The sequence below is a fragment of the Lindgomyces ingoldianus genome (assembly GCF_010093535.1).
Source record: "Lindgomyces ingoldianus strain ATCC 200398 unplaced genomic scaffold BDR25scaffold_49, whole genome shotgun sequence".
NCBI classification, from domain to species: domain Eukaryota; kingdom Fungi; phylum Ascomycota; class Dothideomycetes; order Pleosporales; family Lindgomycetaceae; genus Lindgomyces; species Lindgomyces ingoldianus.
The window spans coordinates 319,802-340,185 of NW_022985210.1; the positions used below are offsets into that span (position 1 = coordinate 319,802).

A 20,384-nucleotide genomic window follows, 5' to 3' on the forward strand; every position below is an offset into this window, starting at 1 on the left:
GTGCGGAGAGTGACAGGCATAGTGTGCGGTGCAAGGACAAGAGGAAGGAAAATAAAGGGACACGGAGACCTTTTGCGGTTCATGTTCGGCACGCTACTTACTTAAAGATTGAGTAAGAGGCATGGGCTAAGTCGGGAATAAATAGATCCCAGGCCCCCAGATCTGTTGGCTAACAGGCCTCCATTTTCAGACGCAGGAGTTGCAACATAAGGGCCCCTTCAAGCCAACACAATACTGCCATGGAGAAAAGGAAGTCAAGAAATATTGGAGGGTTTTCGAGCCCATTCATGGGTGCGGAATATCCCTCCACGTCCTGAGGTCGTTTCTTTAAGAGGCGGGCCATTTCAAAGTTCCAATGACAGTATGCAGAACGTGTTGGTCATCTCCTCTAGTCTCTCGCCCTATCTGTGAAGATTGGACGCGTTCGAAACGACGGAATGAATTCGTCGAGCCAAATGCTAGATTTGGAGGACTTCCGGTATTCACCGGTATTTCTTGGCAAAATGATCTGGTCGCAATGCTACACAGATGGTCCTGCGCCGAAATTCAGGTATACTGTAACCTGCACACTCCCTGGGTCTTTAAATGTGACCACTTTGCAAGAGTATCAAAGTTCAATCCTGCAGCATACGCAGCCTAACACTACGATCTTCCGCTTCATCCAAATCTAGGAACACTATAGTTGAAAGCAGTACAGGGTCTAAAGACTAAACCATTGTTAAATACAAAATGCAACTGTTGCAAAGCTTTCTATTGGGATATTAGACTTCCAAACCCCGCAGCGCTACGCCTCTGGAGGAATAGTGCCATCAATCGCCGAGGCTAAACTCCGCTCGTAGGAGCTTACTCGAAAAACACTCTTCTACAATTTCATCTTCACATCTTCAACATGCGGAAGAATCCATATCGAAATCGGGCATTCCAATACCCAAAGTATAGGCAAAAGGATAAACGAAAAGAAGATGTCTGGTATTACGAAAGCGAAAACAAGGCACGATCTAGATGATACTGTGCTAGGGAAGTATCTGGTCTACTATCTGCCTAATCTGAAGCTTCCAATATTGTCGACGAAAATAGGATATGGCCAGAGTAATCCGACTTACTTTGTTGATGATGCGGACAACACGAGATATATACTTAGGAAGAAACCAACGGGGTCCATTATCTCGCCGGTGGCTCACCAGGTTGATCGTGAGTATAGGGTTATTAGGGCTTTGGGATCCGTGGAAGGATTTCCTGTACCGAAGGTGTATTGTCTGTGTATGGATGACTCTGTTATTGGAACTCCCTTTTATGTAAGCTGATTCCATCATTCCATCAGTCACGTGATCACGACTCGTACACTAACCCTTAAGCTCCAAACCACTCTCCATTATAAACCCTTACTAACCGAGAATGAGGTCATGGAATTCGTAAAAGGCCGCATAATAACCGATCCGGACCTAAAGGACCTATCTCCTTCTGACCGCCGCTCCGCGTGGTTCTCCCTCGTCTCTACTCTCGCCTGGCTCCACTCCATCGACCCTGATTCCATCGGACTCCAAGGTTTTGGCAAGAAAACCGGCTTTTACACCCGCCACTGCAACACCTTCTCCCGCATTGAAACCCAACAATCCCAAGTGAAAGACATCTCAACCGGGAAACCTCTCGGTCGCGCCCACCCAGACTTCGACGAAATCGTCAACTTCATTAGACGTAATGTTCCGGGTGATAGAGCGAGTATCATACACGGCGACTACAAGTTCGATAATATAATTCTGCATCCCACGGAACCACGAGTTATCGCACTGTTGGATTGGGAGCTTTCGACGATCGGACACCCGCTTATGGATGTCGTGTATGTCGTTGGTCCATACTGGAATCGCGCGTCAAAGGCTGGGATTTCCGGGGGCCCAGCAAGAGATGATATGGGTGGGGAAGTATATGATACGCAGAATTTGGTGGCGAGTGGGATGCCGACCATGGATGAGTTGTTGGATCGGTATACCGAGATTGCGGGATGGGATCCGAGACATGATCGCTGGGAGATCGCAAAGATTTTTCATTTGATGAGGGTATGTGTATGATTTTTACAAGGGAGGATTGTCGGTGGGGAGTGGATTGCTGACATATTGAAAGGGTGGCACGATTAGCCATGGCATCCAAGCGAGGACGATAAGTGGACAGGCGAGTAGCGAGTTCTCGCATGTCTATTTTGAGAATACAAAGAGGAGCCTTGGAGCCGCGCTCAACATGGTGAGGGAGTTGAAGGAGAAAGAACCGAGGAAGAGTAGCTTGTGAACAGGGGTAGGCAGTGAAAGGAGCCAGCGCTTGCGGGTTTGGTCACAAGGATGGTAGATGGCCTTCTAGTGAGATACTGCTGCTCGAAGTATCACGAATCCATTATGCAGCGCCAAGGATCCACTGACCATCCCCAAACCGCATTATGCTGGAAATTGGATGTTACTTCAGGCTGGTCTTGGTCAGGCTGGGTTTAGGCCTTGACTCATCTTCTTCTACACATCAGCACCAAGGTATATCCTATTATGATGTAAGCAAAAACGGGAGCATTTGGAGATATTTGTTTCGATTAATAGATCTGCATTACTCCAACCGCCCGCATTGTGTTACTGTCGAGTCTCAAGCTCTTCCATTCTTAATCCCCTATCCCTAGAACACTAGCCACAAACACTTAATTGACTTATGAATATAATCTCTTATTCTAACCTATATCGCACACCTATGGTCTCTCCCACCCGCTATATCAACTTCCAAGGAAAAGGGCTAGAATTGCCCAGCAAGAACCACTAAATGTAAGTCACTAGGGTGGGAATTCGAGACATTGGATAGCTGAAGGGGTAGTATTGCGATGGCTCTTATTACGGAAGAGAACATTGACCTAGACGGCTTGTTATTGTAGGTAATAGCCCGATTGTTTTTGACAGGGGATTATTACGATGGAATATAGATAGAGTGATTAGGTAGTTTGGGTTTGGGTTTGGGGTTTGCTGTTGTTTCTGCTGTTGGCTGGCGTGGGGATGACGGGCAGGAAGGTCCTGAGCTGCTTTGCGGTTTTACCGAGATAGGCTCTATATGATAGAGGCTTAATTAGATACAAGAAATATGACCATATTTGCGTAATTAGAGGTTCTAGAATGTGAGGTATGAAGGTGAGGCTAAGCAAGACCTCTAATTCCCCGCTTCCGATGCCTAAACAATACCAACGGGGCCTCTAGGATAGCTTGGCAGACGATCTACTGCAATATCAGCCTTTATAAACGATGTTTCCAAATAGTGTGGACTCTAATTAATTGTTCCCAACACTTCCTTAGGGAAACTCTCGATCCAGTAAAGCTGCATCTGAAACCGATATCGTTTGCCTTCCGTGAAACTCAAAGATCGCGTGTTCCTTAACCCTATTCCCCCGAGGTGCTATCTAATGTGAGCGTAGTACTCGTGCGTCGACGCCGGTGGCAAGCTCTAACCTAGAGAATGGGCCACGATTCACAGCCAAAACAAGGGGTTTCAGTTGCGAAAGTATGGAGAAGGCTGTGCCATTTGATATCGCGAACACAGCCCGAGATAATTCAGCGAGAGTAGGAGTGGCGTAGAAATTAGGGCGTTGTCTTCAGTTATCGCCACAATCGTCTCTCCGCGTCCTTCGTATATCTAATAGAGTTTAGAAGTGGATTTTGAGGGATAGATATGAACAGACTCACCTATAGAAACTCGCCATGTGCTTATTATGGAATATAAATCAGATATGGATACTCGGAGGTTGTTGGCAGAGCGCTAATCGTCACTGGAGGTACGGTGATGCGACGACGCGTCATATGGTATGCCTATCGTAATGCTAATAACTAAAATAGAAAGTGCTGGTCTGGGGAAGAAACCGATCTTCTTACTGGTTGCACACCACTCTTCCGCCATTTATTTCACCGGCCACAACTCCAAGAACGTAGCCACCAAGACCATCACCCATCCACTAATATCTCATTTCTCCAATGTGATCTCTCGTCCCTCGAACCCATCCAAACGACAAATCAAGCCGCTCTCTCTTCCAACCCACCACGTCTAGGTGTCCTGATCAACAACGCTGGCATCATGAGCGATCCACTATATCACAGAAAGACAGCTATCAGGTCTAATTTGTAATGAAATACCTCACGTACACTTCTAAGCCGATCTCTTCCTTTATCTCTTACTGAGACCGCGCCTCGAATCCCGATCCTGGCATCCGAAGCGATGACATAAGGTCAGCCCTGTAACGTCAACATCGCACCTCTGTGCACCACGCAATAAAACCTAGGTTATTCGTTCCAAGCGAAATGGAAGCGCTACGGACAGTGCAAACCTGCTCTCAGCTTTGATGATTCTCGGCTTCTTATTTAATATTCTAGTATCATTACCAGACCCGTCAACCCTAGAATCATATTAGGGGATTATTTGAGGAACTGCCGATGCCGAACCATTGGCTCATCAAGTTTGCAAAGATGGAGAAGAGGACTGAAGAACATCAAGGGGGCGTGAAATACGTGTTTGTCGGTGACTGTGATGGTGAAGGAGGATGAATTAGTGTCTGGGGAGGCCGATAGTCCGGAGGGGTGGCGTTGACGCTGGCTTCGCATTCGGAGGGTCGGGGGCTGGTGGAGGCCTTGTGGGAGTGAGTAGAGGAGGTGCTGAAGTGGTTTGATAAGGGTGGCTAATAGTATCGATCGGCATGCGTAGGGGACAGCTGATGAATCTTGCAGACGTTCGTGAGGTTCCTCCCTTAGAACAATCTCAGCTTGCCTAAGGCCTTTATGTTACCGCACCAGGTACGCCAATCACAATTCAACACGGCTTAAACATCGATACATGTACATCATTGAGACTGCCTGTGAACGCCAAGATGGGCGGATAATGTGGATTGAAATCGACCATAAACAATAGCGGATCGTCCCTTGTCTTGGGGTAGATGTTTTGGAGTCGTTCTGGGTGCTTCTAGTTTCTTCAGATACCACATTCTCATCACTGAGGGCATGTGAGAATACCTTGAGATAGTGGCTTGTGTAATGATGCGGTTTTTTTTTTTTTTTTTCATCCGACACGAACTTCCTAGAGGCGAGAGCGCCTCTTCCGGAACCGAACTTCTCGAAGCAAGTATGCAACACGGCAAGCTAAAGTCTCTGAAAGACATGGGTGGATGGCATAAGAACTTCGGGTTAGGGCAAGAGCTGGTGGTTGAAGACCGAACGATTCGACTTCGTTGACGAAAGCCCTCGACTCCACCAATGGTAAACTACCTTACCGACGCACATCAAGCCGGGTTTGTTGGCTGGGCTTCTTTGCGATGATAAAGGCGTGATTGAAGGTCGGCCAACATTGGCGAAATCAGGTTGGACTGCGGAATTCTTATTTTGATGCACTGGACACAGTTTTCTAGCGGTTCTCGCGGACGTTGGCCAATTGACGTAGTTATGATTACTACGATCAATAGGGGTGATTGTGGATATTTTCTATTGCCCAAGGGATCGGTGGCAAGCGTTCAGGGCAGATATAAGGATGATATAGGCGTAGTAGACTTAATAACATCAAGAAACTCTTAACTTTCTTAAGCAGCATTGGAGAATCATTCACATCAGTCAACTTCCTTGAAATGGCACCAACCGAGTACACAATCTACCGCGGGGCTGAGGGCATGATAAAGCAAGAAACTACTGAGCTCCCAGCCTTAGGCCCCAAAGAGATCCTGGTCAAGATTACCCACTCTGGCGTCTGTGGCACAGACGTCGCTTACATGCCATATGGCATCGCACTTGGCCACGAAGGAGTTGGAATAGTTGAGGCTATTGGTAGCGAAGTGACACAATTAAAAGTCGGAGATAGAGCTGGGGGCGGATTTCATCGAGATTCTTGCGGCCATTGCCACTACTGCCTATCAGGCCAAGACATTTGGTGCTACGAGCGCAGCGTCTTCGGCGAGAAGGACTATAATAACGGTACTTTTGGAGAGTACTACGTGGGTGTTGAGACCTATCCCCATAAAATCCCAGAGGGCCTTTCTAGCGAAGATGCGGCTCCATTACAGTGTGCTGGTGCGACGACGTACAGCGCCTTGGTCGACGTGCTCAAGCCTGGAGAGAGGGTCGGAATCGTCGGTATTGGCGGGCTGGGGCATCTCGCCATTCAGTTCGCCTCGAAACTTGGAGCCCAGGTCGTTGTATTCAGTACTAGCCGAAACAAAGAGGAGGAGGCCAAGCAACTCGGCGCCTCGGAGTTCTATCTGCTGGATGAGCTCGAAAAGGTCCAGAAACCAGTCCAAGTTCTTGTCATAGCTGGCAGCAGATACCCAGACTGGAGCAAGTGAGCTGTCTGTACCTTTATGGAGAAATGAAGCTAATAAATGGATGAAAGGTTCATGGTCAAGGACATCCTCGCCCGTGCCGGCACTATCGTCCCACTGTCGGCTCCGCATGGAGACTTGGTTCTTCCGTATTCCTCCCACTATAAATTTGCTAGTACGATTGCTGATTGGTCCATTCAGTTCTTTCCCAGTCTTGTTCGATGGTACAACCTTCACTTAAGCTTGGTCGCATCGCGGGGGAGACACGTTGAAATGCTAGAGTTTGCTGCCTCTAAATGCGTCAAGCCATGGGTTGAGAAGTTCGAACTCAGTGAGAGGGGAGTTAGGGAGGCTATCGGCAAGCTCAATAGCAACCAAATGCGCTATAGGGCAGTACTTGTCGCAAGGGACGCGTAGATGATTGCGTGAGGCTCGCCTTCGGGCCTGGGATAACAGTACTCGATATGCCCGGGAAAATTCTTCGAAGACCAATTGGGGATCGATAGTTCGAGAGATCAATGAAGTGGTAATGAATATGATGAAAGAAGAATCGGGGAACCTCCCTGTCCTTCCAAGGCTGAGTCATCCATCAAGCCGATTTCTCCTGTCTACATCGCACATTCGCTGCTCGATTGGCGTAAATTCCCCCTTCTATGTCTCCAAGGGAACATTGCTGGCAATTTTCTTCCTCCCAGCTGCAGCAACAAACCCAGCGTCCCTGGCTCGATCGGAAGCATGCGCTCTCACGTGGTGGCGGGACGCACGAACCCTCCATTCGGCTTTCGGCTAAGCGCATCGGAACCCTCACCTCATCAACCAGCAGCCATTCCATGTTTCCTCAACAACACTGTTATAATATTCTTATTCCCCAATGGTTTCAGGCGCAAATGTACTTCAACTGAACTTTTATTGTGGATTCTTCTTGCTGACGTCTTCTAGGATTCGAAAACGCCGCCAATAGTCTCGTTGACCGCCGGCGGTGTGGCAGGGGGCATCGAGGCTTTTACATCGGTATTCATCAGCTCCGGTCAGGGTTTCTGCGCCTGCTAATCTAGATTTCAGTATCCATTAGAGTTCGCTAAAACTCGTGTCCAGCTCCGTAGCCAAAAGGGCATCCCAACTCCAAAGAACCCCTTCCTCGTCGTCACTCGAGTCTATCAGAAAGAAGGAATCCGGTCACTGTACAAAGGATGCGCTGCTCTCGTTGTCGTACGTTTATCACCTTGTTTTTTTTGTAGCTGTTTCGTTGCTTCGGTTCAGTTCCAACATTGCTTCCTGACCTACCAATCGGAAGTGCTTATCCGAGAACACCCGATGCATCTCCAGATGCTGTTTCACCTGCGCACTCTGAACGAACCCATGTTGAGACAGAAGATAGGGCTCGATAGGTAAAGATGGCGTTCGTTTTCTCTTCTTTGACCAAATCAAGCATGCCTTCGCCGATCCGCAAACTGGCACACTCTCACCGCTCCGCAACCTCGCCGCTGGAATGACCGCTGGTGTGGTGGCTTCAATCACTTGCGTTACTCCGACTGAACGTATCAAGACCGCTCTCATCGATGACGCAAGAAACGAGAAGCGATTCCGATCTGGCCTTCATGCCACCAGTGTAATCTGGAAAGAGCATGGGATCTTGGGTCTCTACCGAGGTTTCGTGGGTACGACACTAAAGCAAGCCTCTGCGACAGCATTCCGGTTGGGGACCTACAACATCTTGAAAGACTTTGAAACGACTCGTAATATACCTCAAAATACAGCCACAAATTTTGCCAACGGGTCTGTCGCCGGTATAGTCACGACCCTCTGTACCCAGCCATTTGATGTCATCAAGACCAGATCACAGAGCGCCCATGGAATGAGCACAGCTGAAGCAGTCAAGAGCGTACTAGTTGATTATGGGATAAAGGGATTCTGGAAAGGCACGACGATGAGGTTGGGTCGGACGGTCTTCAGCGGCGGCATCCTCTTCACGTCCTATGAAGCAGCTGTTAAGATCATTAGCCCCTTGTACTCTGGCCTTACGCATATGGTAGTCGCAGAGACATTAGACTAGAGCTTCCTAATATCCTTTTATCTGTAATTGTAGGGTTCCACCTTCTCTACGCCTCGCCACAGTTGCTCAAGCACTCCCATCGTACTCGTCTATTACGCTAACTGGCTTCACAAACTTCCCCAGGGCCTTGTACTTTAAATGGTCGAGACCAAACCCTTTGGGACCGCCGATTTCGATTCCCCTCGGGCTCGTCCATCGTTCACTAGCGGTGATCCCTATCACAATAACCAGCAACCCGTATCGATACTCTGGTGTTCCGATTGCCTCTCCGTTCTGTGCATCGATGATGGAGATAAGATCTGGTACTATCGCTATGACATCTTCATTCCTCTCTTCATCTATGGCACCGCTGTCCTCGGAGCGGACACGAAGCACAGCAATGTTCTCGTTCTTGAAAGGGACCTTAACCCTACCTGTGAATCCTACCGTTCTAGAATTCAAGGCACCATTTATATCGGCGCCCTCGATGATAACTTCACCATAGACATGGCCCATTCGGAGTGTTCTCTCCACTCCCACGATTTTGCCCTTGAACAAGACTCGACCAGTTTCTTGACCTCCCACTTCGTTGATGATTGACTCAGCGACGGTATCGATGCGATTCTCTTTCCTGGCTTGAGCGACCGCCCGACCAATGCGCCAAGATAGCGATATCGTGTGCTCAACTGCCCAGCGCTTTGTTTCAGCACCAGTAACGGGTCCCTCGGCACACCCGACATGGGATCCAAGCTGCGCAAGACCTGCTCTAAGTACTCTCTCAACTGTCAAGTCGCTTCTAGCCTTAGGTATATAAACGACATTACCGTTTCCGTCTGCCATCGCAATAGGACAGAAGATGATACTACGCTCGTTGAATACAACTGGTGTAGTTTGCCACTTCGTCGGATATGCTCGACCCATCCAGTCACCGTCCACGGTTGGAAGGTTCATATTTGTACTGGCCCCTAGAATCAAACCTTGAAGGCCATTGCCGCCACCTATTTCGAGTGCTATCATTGCTGTTGCTCGACCACCTTTGAACAGCTTATAGAGTTCTTCTTGCGCTTCCATCATTCTGCAGTTGAGGTTAGCTTACCACTGTCCAAATGGTGATAGATACCTTACTCATCACCCTGAAGCTTCTCGATCCCAACCGTGGGAGATCCAGCACCGCCTCCGCAGCCGACAAGATCATCATCTTTGAGATCGCAGGGATTGATAACTCTGATCAGACCCCCTGCTCGCAATATTCCTCTCATTCGCAGCATGCTTGAGTACGGACTCCCACCGCCGCCCGTTCCGAGGATGTAGCACCCAATGGTTATCCAGTCGAGGTCGGTTTCGGAGACATACCATGTGCGGTCGAGGACCTTTGGCTTGTAGGCCACGATGTCGATGTCTTGGGGTGCATGGGACATGGCCTCACTCTGTAAGCTTTCTTGGTCAGAGGATGGATTCGTAAACCCATCCTGGGTTGCCTCAGCCCCCGCAGCATCGGAATCAAGATTTCTATCGATATGAAGGGCGACAAAATCGCTAGACCTTGCGAAATCAAAATCTCCAGCCGCTCGGACGATGAACCGAGTTGTGTTGGCGATATACTGTAAAGGGAGTGTCTCCATTTCCACCACTGCGACTGACTCTTGCGATGCCCCTGCCTCAATCGTCTTTTGCCGAGCGTCTTCCGAAATCAATGCTAGCAGTTCTTTTGGTGTCCTTTTCTCCGTGGACTTGACAGTATCAATCACAGCGCTTACTCTCGCCATTGCGGCCCCGATTGCGTTGGCGACTCCCGACCATTCCGGTTTGATGACACGACTTGCTCCTACCAGTTCGTCAGGAGCGATGACGGCGCCGCCCCCCACAAGGAGTACTGGAAGGTCCTCTGGAGAAGTCTTCATTGTGTCGATGACACGCTCTAGCATCCTTTTAACCTCCAGCTTAAACTCTTCGCATTCATTTTCCTCTAGCTTTCCTCGTACGAGGCTTGGCTCACCAATTTCAACATCTTTTGATCCCGCGACCGTATAATCAGTGGCTGTCTTCACGTCCCCACCGAAAACCAAGGCTTTCTCTGATAGCTTATATCCCACTGATTCAGGTCCTACGATAAGCTTTCCGTTGATTCTTTTTACGAGCGAACCTCCTCCTAACCCAATACTCTTAACATCTGGATAGCTGAAGTTCATCCTGACTCCGCTCAACTCACTGTACGCAGCTTGCTGTCTCGGAAATCCATTTGCCAGCAAAAGCCCCACATCCGTTGTTGTGCCTCCAACATCAACAACCATCATCGCTTGCCCCTTCTCCTGCTTTCCTACCAAGAACGCCGCCCCACGCATACTATTGGTCGGACCGGAACTAAACGTCCGAATTGGTAGTCTACTTGCCGCATCGCCACTCAAAATGGTCCCATCGTTCTGCGTGATGAAAACCGGACATTTCAAGCCCAGCTTCTTCATTGGCTCCTGGAAACTCTTAATCGTCTTCCGTGCAAAAGCAAGAATCGACGCATTCAGAATGGAAGCATTCTCCCTTTCCAAAAACCCCAGATTCGCAACCTCTTTACTTAACACAACATCCACGCCCGGAATCTCCGTTCTGATGATCTCCGCTGCCCGCTCTTCTTGTTTCTCTATTGTATCAATTGGCGAGAACACTCCATTCACAACCACGCTTCGAATCCGCTTCTCACGAATAATCTTACACTGCTCCTTAATTTCCTCCTCGTTAATATCCGAAATTAAGTTTCCATCAACTTCTAACCCCCCATTAACGAGGGCATAGTGCCCGAGAATAAATTTCCGCATATCCGGTGGCCAGTCGACGCATGGTGGGGCGTGCTTGCTAAAGGGACCGGAGAGGCGGAGGACGGCGACTTGGGAGAGTCGGGTACGGTCGCGGGTTACCACCGCGTTGACGAAGTGCGTTGTGCCTATTGTGACGCTGGCTACATGGTCGGGGTTGATATGGGCGGAATCGAACATGGTAGTGATGGCAGAGGCGATGCCATGACTTGGGTCAGTTGTTGTCGGAGCTTTGTGCCTGTTTCTCAGAGTGAGTACTTTACGCTTGATTTAGCTGGGATGGGGGAGGAAAGTATGGGTGTGGGATCGAAAGGCCAGTTCCAATGTGAATTGATGTGAATGGTATACTGCGTGGTTTCCTGCACACCAGCGAGTTTTGATGTCCTTAATTCAACTTAGAAACATGAAAAAAAAAATACCAAGCTATGATACCCCTGTCCGCTTCCGCTGAACGAGTTGGGTCAATAACAACTCCGTCTGTGTTTGTTCTGTCAGGTCTTCATTAATAGCCATCTTCTGTCCAATACGTGTTATGTTGCCTACCCGCCAACATCAACTCCGATGCGAAGGTTCTTATGTGCTGCTGAAACGGACTCCATCCTGAGCTGCATAGGAAGAATTATACGACCGGAGGAAAGAGTGAACAAGAGGCGATGTTGGGAGTCGGCTGATCAGATCAGATAAGATGATTCCTTCGGGGGTAATGCGGAATTCCGATGTCGGTGATTTATGGGGTGACGGCTATCAAGAGACCAACCCGTGAAAGCCCACAGTTTCGATTGTGAGTACGCTGTATTATGTGGAATAATTGAAAGATCGAGGGAACGAGAGAGGGAGACCTTGCTGGAAAATTGCTACAAACCGTCACTTGGATCAGATAAAATCGGTTCTCGGCAAGAATGCGGAGCTCCGAAGTCGGTGATGGACCCAAAACCAGGACCGAGCGACATTTATTAACAGCTTCACCCGGAGCAGCGAACACTTTCGGTGCGACGTTAAATGTCCGATAGGCGCGGGATTCCCGTTAAGGATGCGGGCTGTTGATCTCCTACCCCACTTCCACACCACCTTTGACCAACGTGTCACGAAGTACGATAACGAGGTAACATGGCAGCAGTAGCGGTACATGAAGAACATGGGTTCTTCTTGGCTATTTTGCGACCAAAAGCCACGCCGGGCCGTGGTTTTGGCTGTCCCAGATTACTTCTCATTTCATCCTGTCCGTATCCATCCGGTCAGCTATGGACATCAAACATCGGCTGGTCGTAATCGAGCAAAAGGTTCGTCTTCGAGGCGATGATGCGCAACACGAACAGACGGACTCTTGGAGTAATCGCGATTTAATACCCCTTCCCCCTACGCGCAGGACTTGGGGCTGGTTTCACTTCTTTGGATTCTGGGCTATTTCGAGTCTTAATATTGCCAATTGGCAGACGCCTAATACTTTCTTGAGTATGCCAAAAAATTCTTTTTATATTCCCGGAATTCTGGAGAGTCAAAGTTGACGCGAAGCAGCACGAGGCCTCTCAGTAGCCCAATCTATGATGATCATCGTCGTCGGCAGGCTACTCATATCAATGTTCTCAGCACTCATTGCTTGGTGTGGATTGAAATGGCACATCGGTTTTACGGTACAGAATCGCTATACCTGGGGGATGAGGGCAAGTTATATCCCGCTGCTGCAACGAATATTGCTCAACTTTATCTGGAACGCAGTTCAATGTAAAACACCGCCCATGCTAAGGGCGAGGTTATTTACTAATAACCCCTGCAGGTTGGAATGGGGGAAGGCTGGTTGCAGTATGTGTGGCTGCCATCTGGCCCTCATTTGCTAGAATTCGAAACACACTTCCTTCTAGCATGCCCACAACAACGTACGAGTTTGTCGGCTTCACTATCTTCTGGTTTCTCTCAACACCATTTCTGTGGCTCCGCCCCGAGCGATTCAAGTTGCCATTCCAAATAATCTCCGTTTACTGTGGCATCGGCATGCTTAGTTGGATGATCTGGGCATTAGCCACAGCGAAAGGGGTTGGCCCACTCTGGGACACTCCCGAAAACATCCCGACAAGCTCGCCTTGGAATTCTTCATGGCTGATTATGTCTGGTATCAACCAAATGCTAGGGGGCATAGCAGCCGGAATCACTAACGGATCCGACTTTTCTCGTTACGCCCGCGGGAAAAGACACTACATTGTTGGTACAATATTGAGCGCATGGATTACCGGAACTATAGTGTCCTTTATTGGTCTTGTTACTGCCTCAGCCTGTCAGAAGATTTACGGCGAGGTATACTGGAACCCCCCTGATCTCCTCATGGTTATGATGGATTCTGGGAAGGGCTCTTCTAAGGCTCGGGCCGGCGTTTTCTTCCTCTCCGCCGGGTTTGCCCTTACAGCTATGTTTGAGAATATCTGTGGCAATGCAGTGGCAGGTGGGATCGATCTCGCTGGTCTCTTCCCTCGCTACATCGATATTCGCCGCGGAGCTATCATTACGTTTGTTGCTGCATGGATTGTGCAGCCGTGGCAACTCATCAACCGAGCAATCACTTTCATCTCGGTACTATCGTCGTTTTCGGTCTTCCTCGCACCCATTATGGGCGTGATGGCTTGCGACTATTACATCCTTCGCAAACGTAAGATCAGGCTAAGCCACCTCTACCGGACTAAGGACTCGACCTACTACTTCTGGTACGGGGTCAATTGGCGGGTAATCCCGGCCTGGATGTGTGGTTGGGCTCCGACAATTGGTGGATTGGTGGTGACGGTTCGAGGGGATGCCAATCCACCACGAGCTTTGGTTCAGCTGTATTACATGGCTTTCTTCATCGGTATGTCTCTGAAAATTCAATTCCAAGTCTTTCCTCAGCAATATCACAGGGTTCTTCACGAGTGCGACAATATTTTTTGTATTGAACAAGCTCTTTCCTGTCCCCCACATGGATCAGTATGACGAAGTTGACATCTACGGGACATTCACGGAAGCGGAAGCTAGGAAGCTTGGTGTCATTAGACTTGGTAACTCTCGTGATGTGACTATTGATGGCACTGCAGATGGTCATGGGTCTGTGGAGAATGTTGTTGTCGATGACATAGGGATAGACAAATTGTAATGAGGCTGAGGCCGGGATAGCAAAGCATGTGCAACATCCACCTCACCACGCCTCGAAATTTGCGACCGTCGCAGCTCAACTATACTGTAAGCGAGATCGCAGGAATGGGTGTTAAGTTTTTCCATGGGTCCCTTTGGGCCGTCGTGCTCGAGCGAAGCCTACCACGAGTCCACTAAGTTTTAGCAGCATTGTTCTAAACAAGCCACCTCCAACACATTGCCTTGTTCAATTCCAAATCGTTATTATCTGTTGTTATAGGTCGAATACAAATTTTACCTTTCGTAAGGCTCGGATCATAATCTCGGCCGAACTGCAGGATCTCAAATACCTTGGGCTTGGCGTGCTGACAAGCGCAGAAAAAGTGGCTGAACAACACTGATTTCCTTCGTAAACCGAGCTAGTCCTTATCCGATAATCAAAGCTTGAAATTCAGGCCCTCGTTGAGGGCATCTCGGGGTTTATTGAGGCTATGGTCTCAAGACACCTCCAGCCGATGTAAATTCATCATGAGCGAAAATAGTGCCCCTGATCCATTTACAATATGACTTGTGATTTGAGAAGAGATTTGGAATTTGTAACTTGCTGAGTAGGTGTGTATCTACATATCTATTATTTAAGAGGCTGCGGTGGCTGTACATATTGTTCACTCGACATCATCCACGCTTGACTCCACGACTTCAAAATGAGTGCCCTTCAATTAATCTCTCTTTTCACTGCCCTCCCGCTTCTTAACCTTATCTCAGCGTCGCCGACAATCCATCACGATGAATATCGTCATCCATCAAACGGGATCTGTACCGACTACACCATAAAGAGCGAGGTGACATCCAACGACTTTGTTTGGGGCTTGGATCACTTTAATGATAACTACGACGTTGCTGCTTTCCTGTTTAACAACTCTCGGAAGGATACGTTCACCACATTTCAGCCCTTCTCAGGTACTAAGAATGTAACCAAGCAATTTGAGGTTGCTGCAACGTTTTGCACACCCGAAGAAATGAAAGGTGGGAAGGAGAAGACGGTTCTAGTGGCTACCCATGGGCTGGGTTATGATAGGCGGTAGGTTTCACACCAGATTGTCAGAAACAGACGCTAATATACAACAGTTATTGGGCACCCTCTTATAAGCCGGACGAGTATAGCTTCGTCCAGTACGCGCTCGCCAACGGATACTCTATCTTCTATTATGACCGCCTCGGCACGGGAAAGTCTCAAATGTTTGTTCATATCACTAATGATGTTGACATGGAGAAGTTAACCTATCACTAGACTATCCGGCTACACGAATCAAGCTTCGAACCAAATCGAGATTCTTTCGAAGATGGTGCAGGAAATCCGAAAAGGAATGTACACATCCACTGTGAAAGCTTCAAAGATAGTTTTAGTTGGTCACTCTTTCGGCTCTTTCATATCCGACGCCATGGTTGCTCAATATCCCGGTCTTGTTGAAGGTGTGTATCCCCATATCCCTCATACTTCTAATACGGCCTTATAACTTACTATTAAACCGCAGGTGTTGTCCTGACTGGAATCGGCTTTGCCGGCCTCACCGATGACGCTGGCCCTTCCTCTCGCTGGATCCCATCCGCGTTCGCCTCCCGCATCGCCTCAACCGTATCATCCGCCTACCGCTCCCTTGACTCTGGCTATCTCTCCTTTGGTGACGTCTACGCCCACATCGAGACCTTCTTTCACCAACCCAACTATGCCGTCGACGTCGTCGAATATGCACAAGCCATCAGCCAGCCCTTCGCCATTGCAGAATACCTCTCACTCGGGCGCATCAGCCTGGTGGCTGCCGAGTTCAAGGGACCAGTCTTTATCACATCTGGGCAATTCGATTTGATTGTTTGTGGAGGTGAGTGTAAGAGTACGTTCGCAAATGGCACTCAGAAGGAGAAGTTTCCGAAGGCGAGGGTGTTGGAAACCTATGCACACCCAGGAGCGGGTCACGGAGTTAATTTCGGGGCTAATGCGACCGGGTTCTTTGGGAAGACTGTAGAGTTTTTAGATAAGAACTTTTAAAGTAATGGGAGAGGAGGCGAGGTAGGCTGCTGGAAGGGGTGTGGAATTAGAGGATTGAGAAGGAGTTCAGGGCGAAGGAAGGCGATGCTGGGAGGCTGAAGACGTGGCCATTGCTTTCAGGCTGGCCCGTTTTATTGTATTCTGAACGTTGCTTCCATGCTTTCGCAGTTGCCGTGAAGCAGCTTATTTAATCGAATATTTTCTCGTCGATTCATCTGACCTAATTTTTGGGTTGTCATCACAATGATCTTGGACGTGGATGGCGCGGACCGTTCGGCTGTGTTGTTTGCGTACTGATTTATGCGATACTCCAACTTCGAGCTCTGTGTCTAAAGCCAATTTACGCGTCCCGAAAAATAGACAACCGAACAAACATTTACTCACTCTAGAAACCATTACCATCATTTCACTCTTCTCTCCCTAGGTTTCTTTTATTGGGTTTTGCAGTGTTGATTTGCAGTTCTATGGTGTTGGGTTGTGTTGACAGTGAGCCAGTCCAGGAGAGAGCGAATGCGACGTCCTGAAGGAGGGGGGGGGGGAGATGGAGAATAAGGCGAGGGGAATTGATGAAGTGGAGCAAGCACTTGAAAAAGGGGATTACTTCAGGAAATTTAGAGGAGGGTATTCTGAAAAGAAGTATGGAGGTGTTCTCAAGCCTTATCCAGCCTCCACCCCTTCATCTAAGGCATTTTGCGGACCTCTCGGACCACGACGGAACTCAACTCGAGGGAGCAAAACACCATTGCATAATTCACACTATAGCAAGTTCTCACCCAGACGCCCACTGCATTGCACTTGGTGTCCTTAAGGAGCTGTTAGGTTTAACTTTCATTTGTTGTTCTAGTAGCCTCATATAGGACCCGAAATCCTACTCCTATATGCGCTAAAGGGTGGTAGCCGCCCCCCAATCTCCCGCACCGTATTATACATCTGCCGGGTGCAGGGTCCACCTCCAAGCGGTGAAATTCTCAACGACCTTGTCCCCAGGTGCACCCCATCGTACAATCTGCTTCATGAGTTTTTCGCAGTTTACGCACAACGGCGCATAACGACTAATGTCCCTTTCCTCCTGTTCGTTATATTCGAGAACAAGCGTCTGAGGAATATTGACCGCAACTCCAAAAGCCTTTGGAAGGCTCTCTTCTGACCTTTATAATCTATTAGTCATTGCAGAAATAGCTTTACAGCGGAGTTCAAAGGAGACGGAGGTGAGGGACACCCACAAGGTACACAGCAAAGCGAAAGTCCATGTCTCAGCGCAATTTCCATAGTCCTGCGCTATTCGCTCCGCTTTAGTAGGATCCAAGATTTGTTTCTTAGACCCTTCCTGCCGCCCTCTAGCTCTCAAATCGACGAATCTTGACTTTCGAATTACCTCCTTTCCCTCGGGAATTTGAGGAACCCGAGGAATACAGCTCCCAAGCACGATGACATTACCAACACACGCCAATCCTATCTTTGCAGGCCGGCGATCTTGGTCTTGGGTATCGAGGAGCCGAAAACACCAATGCGAATACAAAGATGCTAGGCGCGCGAAGTAATTTCTCTTTGTCCGCTCTTTCTGCTCCGGAGAAAGGGCCGGGAGATGTGCCGCTTCGGACAGGCACGCTCCGAGGAGGTCGAAGATTGTGTGACAGTACACGTGTAGGCGCGGGGCTCCGGAAGGGGACCAGTGCACGCGTCCGATTGGGGTACTGGTTGAGACTTCGGCCGCTAATAGGTCGACCTTCGGGTAGTTTAGACCTGCTGGCTTCACGAAGTCTCTAAGGATTGCTGTCGATGCTGAGATGTCACTGTATTGCGGTTGAGAAACATGGCATATTGAGAGAACGACTAGGGAGTTGTGAGAACTCACTGTTGCTGTTGCATCATAGCGTAGAGTAAGCACGCTAGCTTCCTAGTCGAAGCTTGAGACTCCCCAGGAACAGCCATTAGGGGCCCAACGAAGTTGTCCATTATTTCGAGGCGGTTGAACGCGAAGCATTCGCTCCATGTCAGCTTTCCTAGGGCCTCAAATCTAAGGAAGGGACTTGTGACTGTTGGGATCCGGATAGGATCGGCCATTTTGTATGGTATCGAAGACAGGATACTGTTCTAGTGAAAGCGAGTTGCGATACGAAGACACGGGGGGAGTCTACCAGGAAGCAAGGACGGAGACACGCTATTTAATTCAAGCAAACGACAAGGCTGAGCCGCAGGTTAGAGCTGAACAGTGTCTCGGCCTTGACACTTGCGCACATGAAGTGTTGGCCAATATTCGTGCTTACAGTTGCTAATATGTATTGCTGTCGTTGAATCGAGTAGTCAGTAGCATTAATAGGATGGTTGTAGCTGAGGATGTTCGGGGTTTCCCTGGGGCATGATACGGAGTGGTGATTACGTGATTCATTTGTTAGGAAGCAAGTTCAGATTGCATGTATGGTGATGAGTTTGTGCCGAAGATGAGTCGGGACTCGTAGTTCTAGTTAATATTCGGGCTTCGATTCGGAGTCTTCAGTCTGGCCTTTGATCCCCCTCCCAGAGATCTTTCCAGCCCTGCCGACCAATTATTTGACCTCAAGCGTGCACAGGTGACAACATTATAAATTTTGTTAGGTCGAGTGGTCTAACTGTATTCTTTCTTTCAACTTGGAAACTTCAGAACAGGATATTGTGCGAACTCTCGACTACATCACCCTCATTTTCAGACCATCCTCAGTCTCAATCCTTCACAGTATGCCGAGTCGAACCCAGCGAATATATTCAGATTCGCTACAGCCCTTCCATAATCCCCGACTCCACCTACGACATATTCTGCTTGCTTGTAAATCATGGATTTATAATTTTCCATTCGTTATCACCCGACATACTAGCTGCAGACTTAACCATAGTTGGGCTTACCTCCTCCTGGTCCGTGCAGCGCCCTGCTATTCTTCTTAGCCCCTCTCTCCAAGAGCAACCTATATAAAAGACAGTAATAACAACCCCAGGACCAATATCTTACACGCCCCTCATTCACTCTATTAAATCTCGAACTCAAAATTCACGCCTGACGATCATACAGAAGCGAAGAGCAATGGCTGCTATCGCTGATAAATCCAAACCCTACCTCCCTCTAGCAAATCTTATAGGCGACGGCTGGTCCAAAGAAGGTGAAGCAATAGCCACGTGTTTTTGTGGCATCGTGCAATTGGCATCCATAAGTCTTGCAGATATGTCTCCACTCCGCTCTATTGCTTATACCATCTCTAACCCCTCAGCCAACCGAAGGTCAAGGCCTGATCAACACCTTCATCTGCAACTGTGTAGATTGCCAGAAAATCACGGCGTCTATGTTTGCATCAAACTTCACCGTCGACGACAAATACCTAAAACACCTACGCAGCCGCGACAATCTGAAGACATTCAGCCAATCGCATACCATCGCCTCAGGCAACAACATGACAAACTATTTCTGTTCTACATGTGGCACGCCTATGTACCGTGTTAGCACGGGGTACCCTAGGATGAGTATCCTACGCATCGGCACCATAGACGATTTAGTCCTACACGAGACTAAGCTGAGACCCCAAATCGAACAGTTTACCAACGACCGTGTGAACTGGTTGCCGGGTGTGGAGGGAACTAAGAAATTCGTAGGAATCCATACCTAATCGAGGAATGTAAAATGAAGGAGAGATTTACGACTACAGTGAATAACCAGTGCGTCTTACCTTGAGTCAAGCTACGTTTAAACAAACAGACAACTCTCCCCAGAGGTTCGTTGTGAAAAATGGAAGGACATGCATCTGGGATCAAGCTTTCGATGTGCTTCTTCCTGGGAGAAGAAACGCTCCCCGTTTCCTCAACATGCACCAGGCAGAGCAGCAAATGCACACAAATCCGCTGAATATGTGGCCAACGGTGCTGTATCTTCACGAACTTGAGGATCAGAAGGAAGTAATCGAGATCTTACACTACTACATGTGCTTTCTTTCTTGGCTTATATGCTATTCTAAGTAGAACACCCTCGCTATGCAAAAGGAACAAATCTGACATGCACTGGATGAGGACGGTCTACGTCTATGCTTAGAGAGATGGAAGCGAATGTGGTCGCCCATCAAAAAAAACTAAGGGGCAAAC

General features: G+C 48.6%; 9 protein-coding genes across 9 annotated transcripts; 6 read left to right on the forward strand and 3 right to left on the reverse strand.

Annotated features, from left to right (window-relative positions):
- Positions 1 to 962: 962 nt before the first annotated feature.
- BDR25DRAFT_243520 (APH-domain-containing protein) lies at positions 963 to 2,280 on the forward strand (the record flags this gene model as incomplete). The annotated part of the gene is made up of 3 exons (XM_033685824.1): positions 963 to 1,295; positions 1,401 to 2,054; positions 2,119 to 2,280. The coding sequence occupies 3 exons, from the start codon at positions 963 to 965 to the stop codon at positions 2,278 to 2,280; spliced, it is 1,149 nt and encodes a 382-aa protein (XP_033540952.1).
- Positions 2,281 to 2,738: 458 nt separating this feature from the next.
- BDR25DRAFT_362039 (uncharacterized protein) lies at positions 2,739 to 3,715 on the reverse strand (the record flags this gene model as incomplete). The annotated part of the gene is made up of 8 exons (XM_033696532.1): positions 2,739 to 2,763; positions 2,802 to 2,829; positions 2,873 to 2,999; positions 3,023 to 3,129; positions 3,167 to 3,233; positions 3,304 to 3,411; positions 3,446 to 3,605; positions 3,699 to 3,715. The coding sequence occupies 8 exons, from the start codon at positions 3,713 to 3,715 to the stop codon at positions 2,739 to 2,741; spliced, it is 639 nt and encodes a 212-aa protein (XP_033540953.1).
- Positions 3,716 to 5,617: 1,902 nt separating this feature from the next.
- On the forward strand, positions 5,618 to 6,906 carry BDR25DRAFT_297191 (GroES-like protein; the record flags this gene model as incomplete). Its single annotated transcript, XM_033688985.1, has 2 exons — positions 5,618 to 6,324; positions 6,376 to 6,906. The coding sequence occupies 2 exons, from the start codon at positions 5,618 to 5,620 to the stop codon at positions 6,719 to 6,721; spliced, it is 1,053 nt and encodes a 350-aa protein (XP_033540954.1). The 3' UTR covers positions 6,722 to 6,906.
- A 269-nt stretch (positions 6,907 to 7,175) lies between these two features.
- BDR25DRAFT_329385 (tricarboxylate transport protein-like protein) lies at positions 7,176 to 8,357 on the forward strand (the record flags this gene model as incomplete). Its single annotated transcript, XM_033692451.1, has 4 exons — positions 7,176 to 7,193; positions 7,244 to 7,315; positions 7,367 to 7,513; positions 7,683 to 8,357. The coding sequence occupies 4 exons, from the start codon at positions 7,176 to 7,178 to the stop codon at positions 8,355 to 8,357; spliced, it is 912 nt and encodes a 303-aa protein (XP_033540955.1).
- Positions 8,358 to 8,390: 33 nt separating this feature from the next.
- Positions 8,391 to 11,445, reverse strand: BDR25DRAFT_99597 (DUF917-domain-containing protein). The gene is made up of 2 exons (XM_033699362.1): positions 9,462 to 11,445; positions 8,391 to 9,411 (listed from the first exon to the last, which is right to left on the reverse strand). The coding sequence occupies exons 1-2, from the start codon at positions 11,321 to 11,323 to the stop codon at positions 8,424 to 8,426; spliced, it is 2,850 nt and encodes a 949-aa protein (XP_033540956.1). The 5' UTR covers positions 11,324 to 11,445; the 3' UTR covers positions 8,391 to 8,423.
- A 763-nt stretch (positions 11,446 to 12,208) lies between these two features.
- On the forward strand, positions 12,209 to 14,258 carry BDR25DRAFT_297199 (NCS1 nucleoside transporter family protein-like protein; the record flags this gene model as incomplete). Its single annotated transcript, XM_033688986.1, has 4 exons — positions 12,209 to 12,595; positions 12,659 to 12,865; positions 12,918 to 13,976; positions 14,026 to 14,258. The coding sequence occupies exons 1-4, from the start codon at positions 12,385 to 12,387 to the stop codon at positions 14,256 to 14,258; spliced, it is 1,710 nt and encodes a 569-aa protein (XP_033540957.1). The 5' UTR covers positions 12,209 to 12,384.
- A 630-nt stretch (positions 14,259 to 14,888) lies between these two features.
- BDR25DRAFT_297202 (alpha/beta-hydrolase) lies at positions 14,889 to 16,283 on the forward strand (the record flags this gene model as incomplete). Its single annotated transcript, XM_033688987.1, has 4 exons — positions 14,889 to 15,317; positions 15,365 to 15,475; positions 15,528 to 15,709; positions 15,772 to 16,283. The coding sequence occupies exons 1-4, from the start codon at positions 14,941 to 14,943 to the stop codon at positions 16,281 to 16,283; spliced, it is 1,182 nt and encodes a 393-aa protein (XP_033540958.1). The 5' UTR covers positions 14,889 to 14,940.
- Positions 16,284 to 17,106: 823 nt separating this feature from the next.
- BDR25DRAFT_346904 (uncharacterized protein) lies at positions 17,107 to 18,584 on the reverse strand. Its single transcript, XM_033694200.1, has 4 exons — positions 18,551 to 18,584; positions 18,139 to 18,470; positions 17,507 to 18,076; positions 17,107 to 17,431 (listed from the first exon to the last, which is right to left on the reverse strand). Exons 2-4 carry the CDS (start codon positions 18,345 to 18,347, stop codon positions 17,206 to 17,208), a joined length of 1,005 nt encoding a protein of 334 aa, XP_033540959.1. The 5' UTR covers positions 18,348 to 18,470; positions 18,551 to 18,584; the 3' UTR covers positions 17,107 to 17,205.
- A 754-nt stretch (positions 18,585 to 19,338) lies between these two features.
- Positions 19,339 to 19,915, forward strand: BDR25DRAFT_381776 (uncharacterized protein; the record flags this gene model as incomplete). Its single annotated transcript, XM_033697732.1, has 2 exons — positions 19,339 to 19,465; positions 19,533 to 19,915. 2 exons carry the CDS (start codon positions 19,339 to 19,341, stop codon positions 19,913 to 19,915), a joined length of 510 nt encoding a protein of 169 aa, XP_033540960.1.
- Between the last annotated feature and the right edge of the window lie 469 nt (positions 19,916 to 20,384).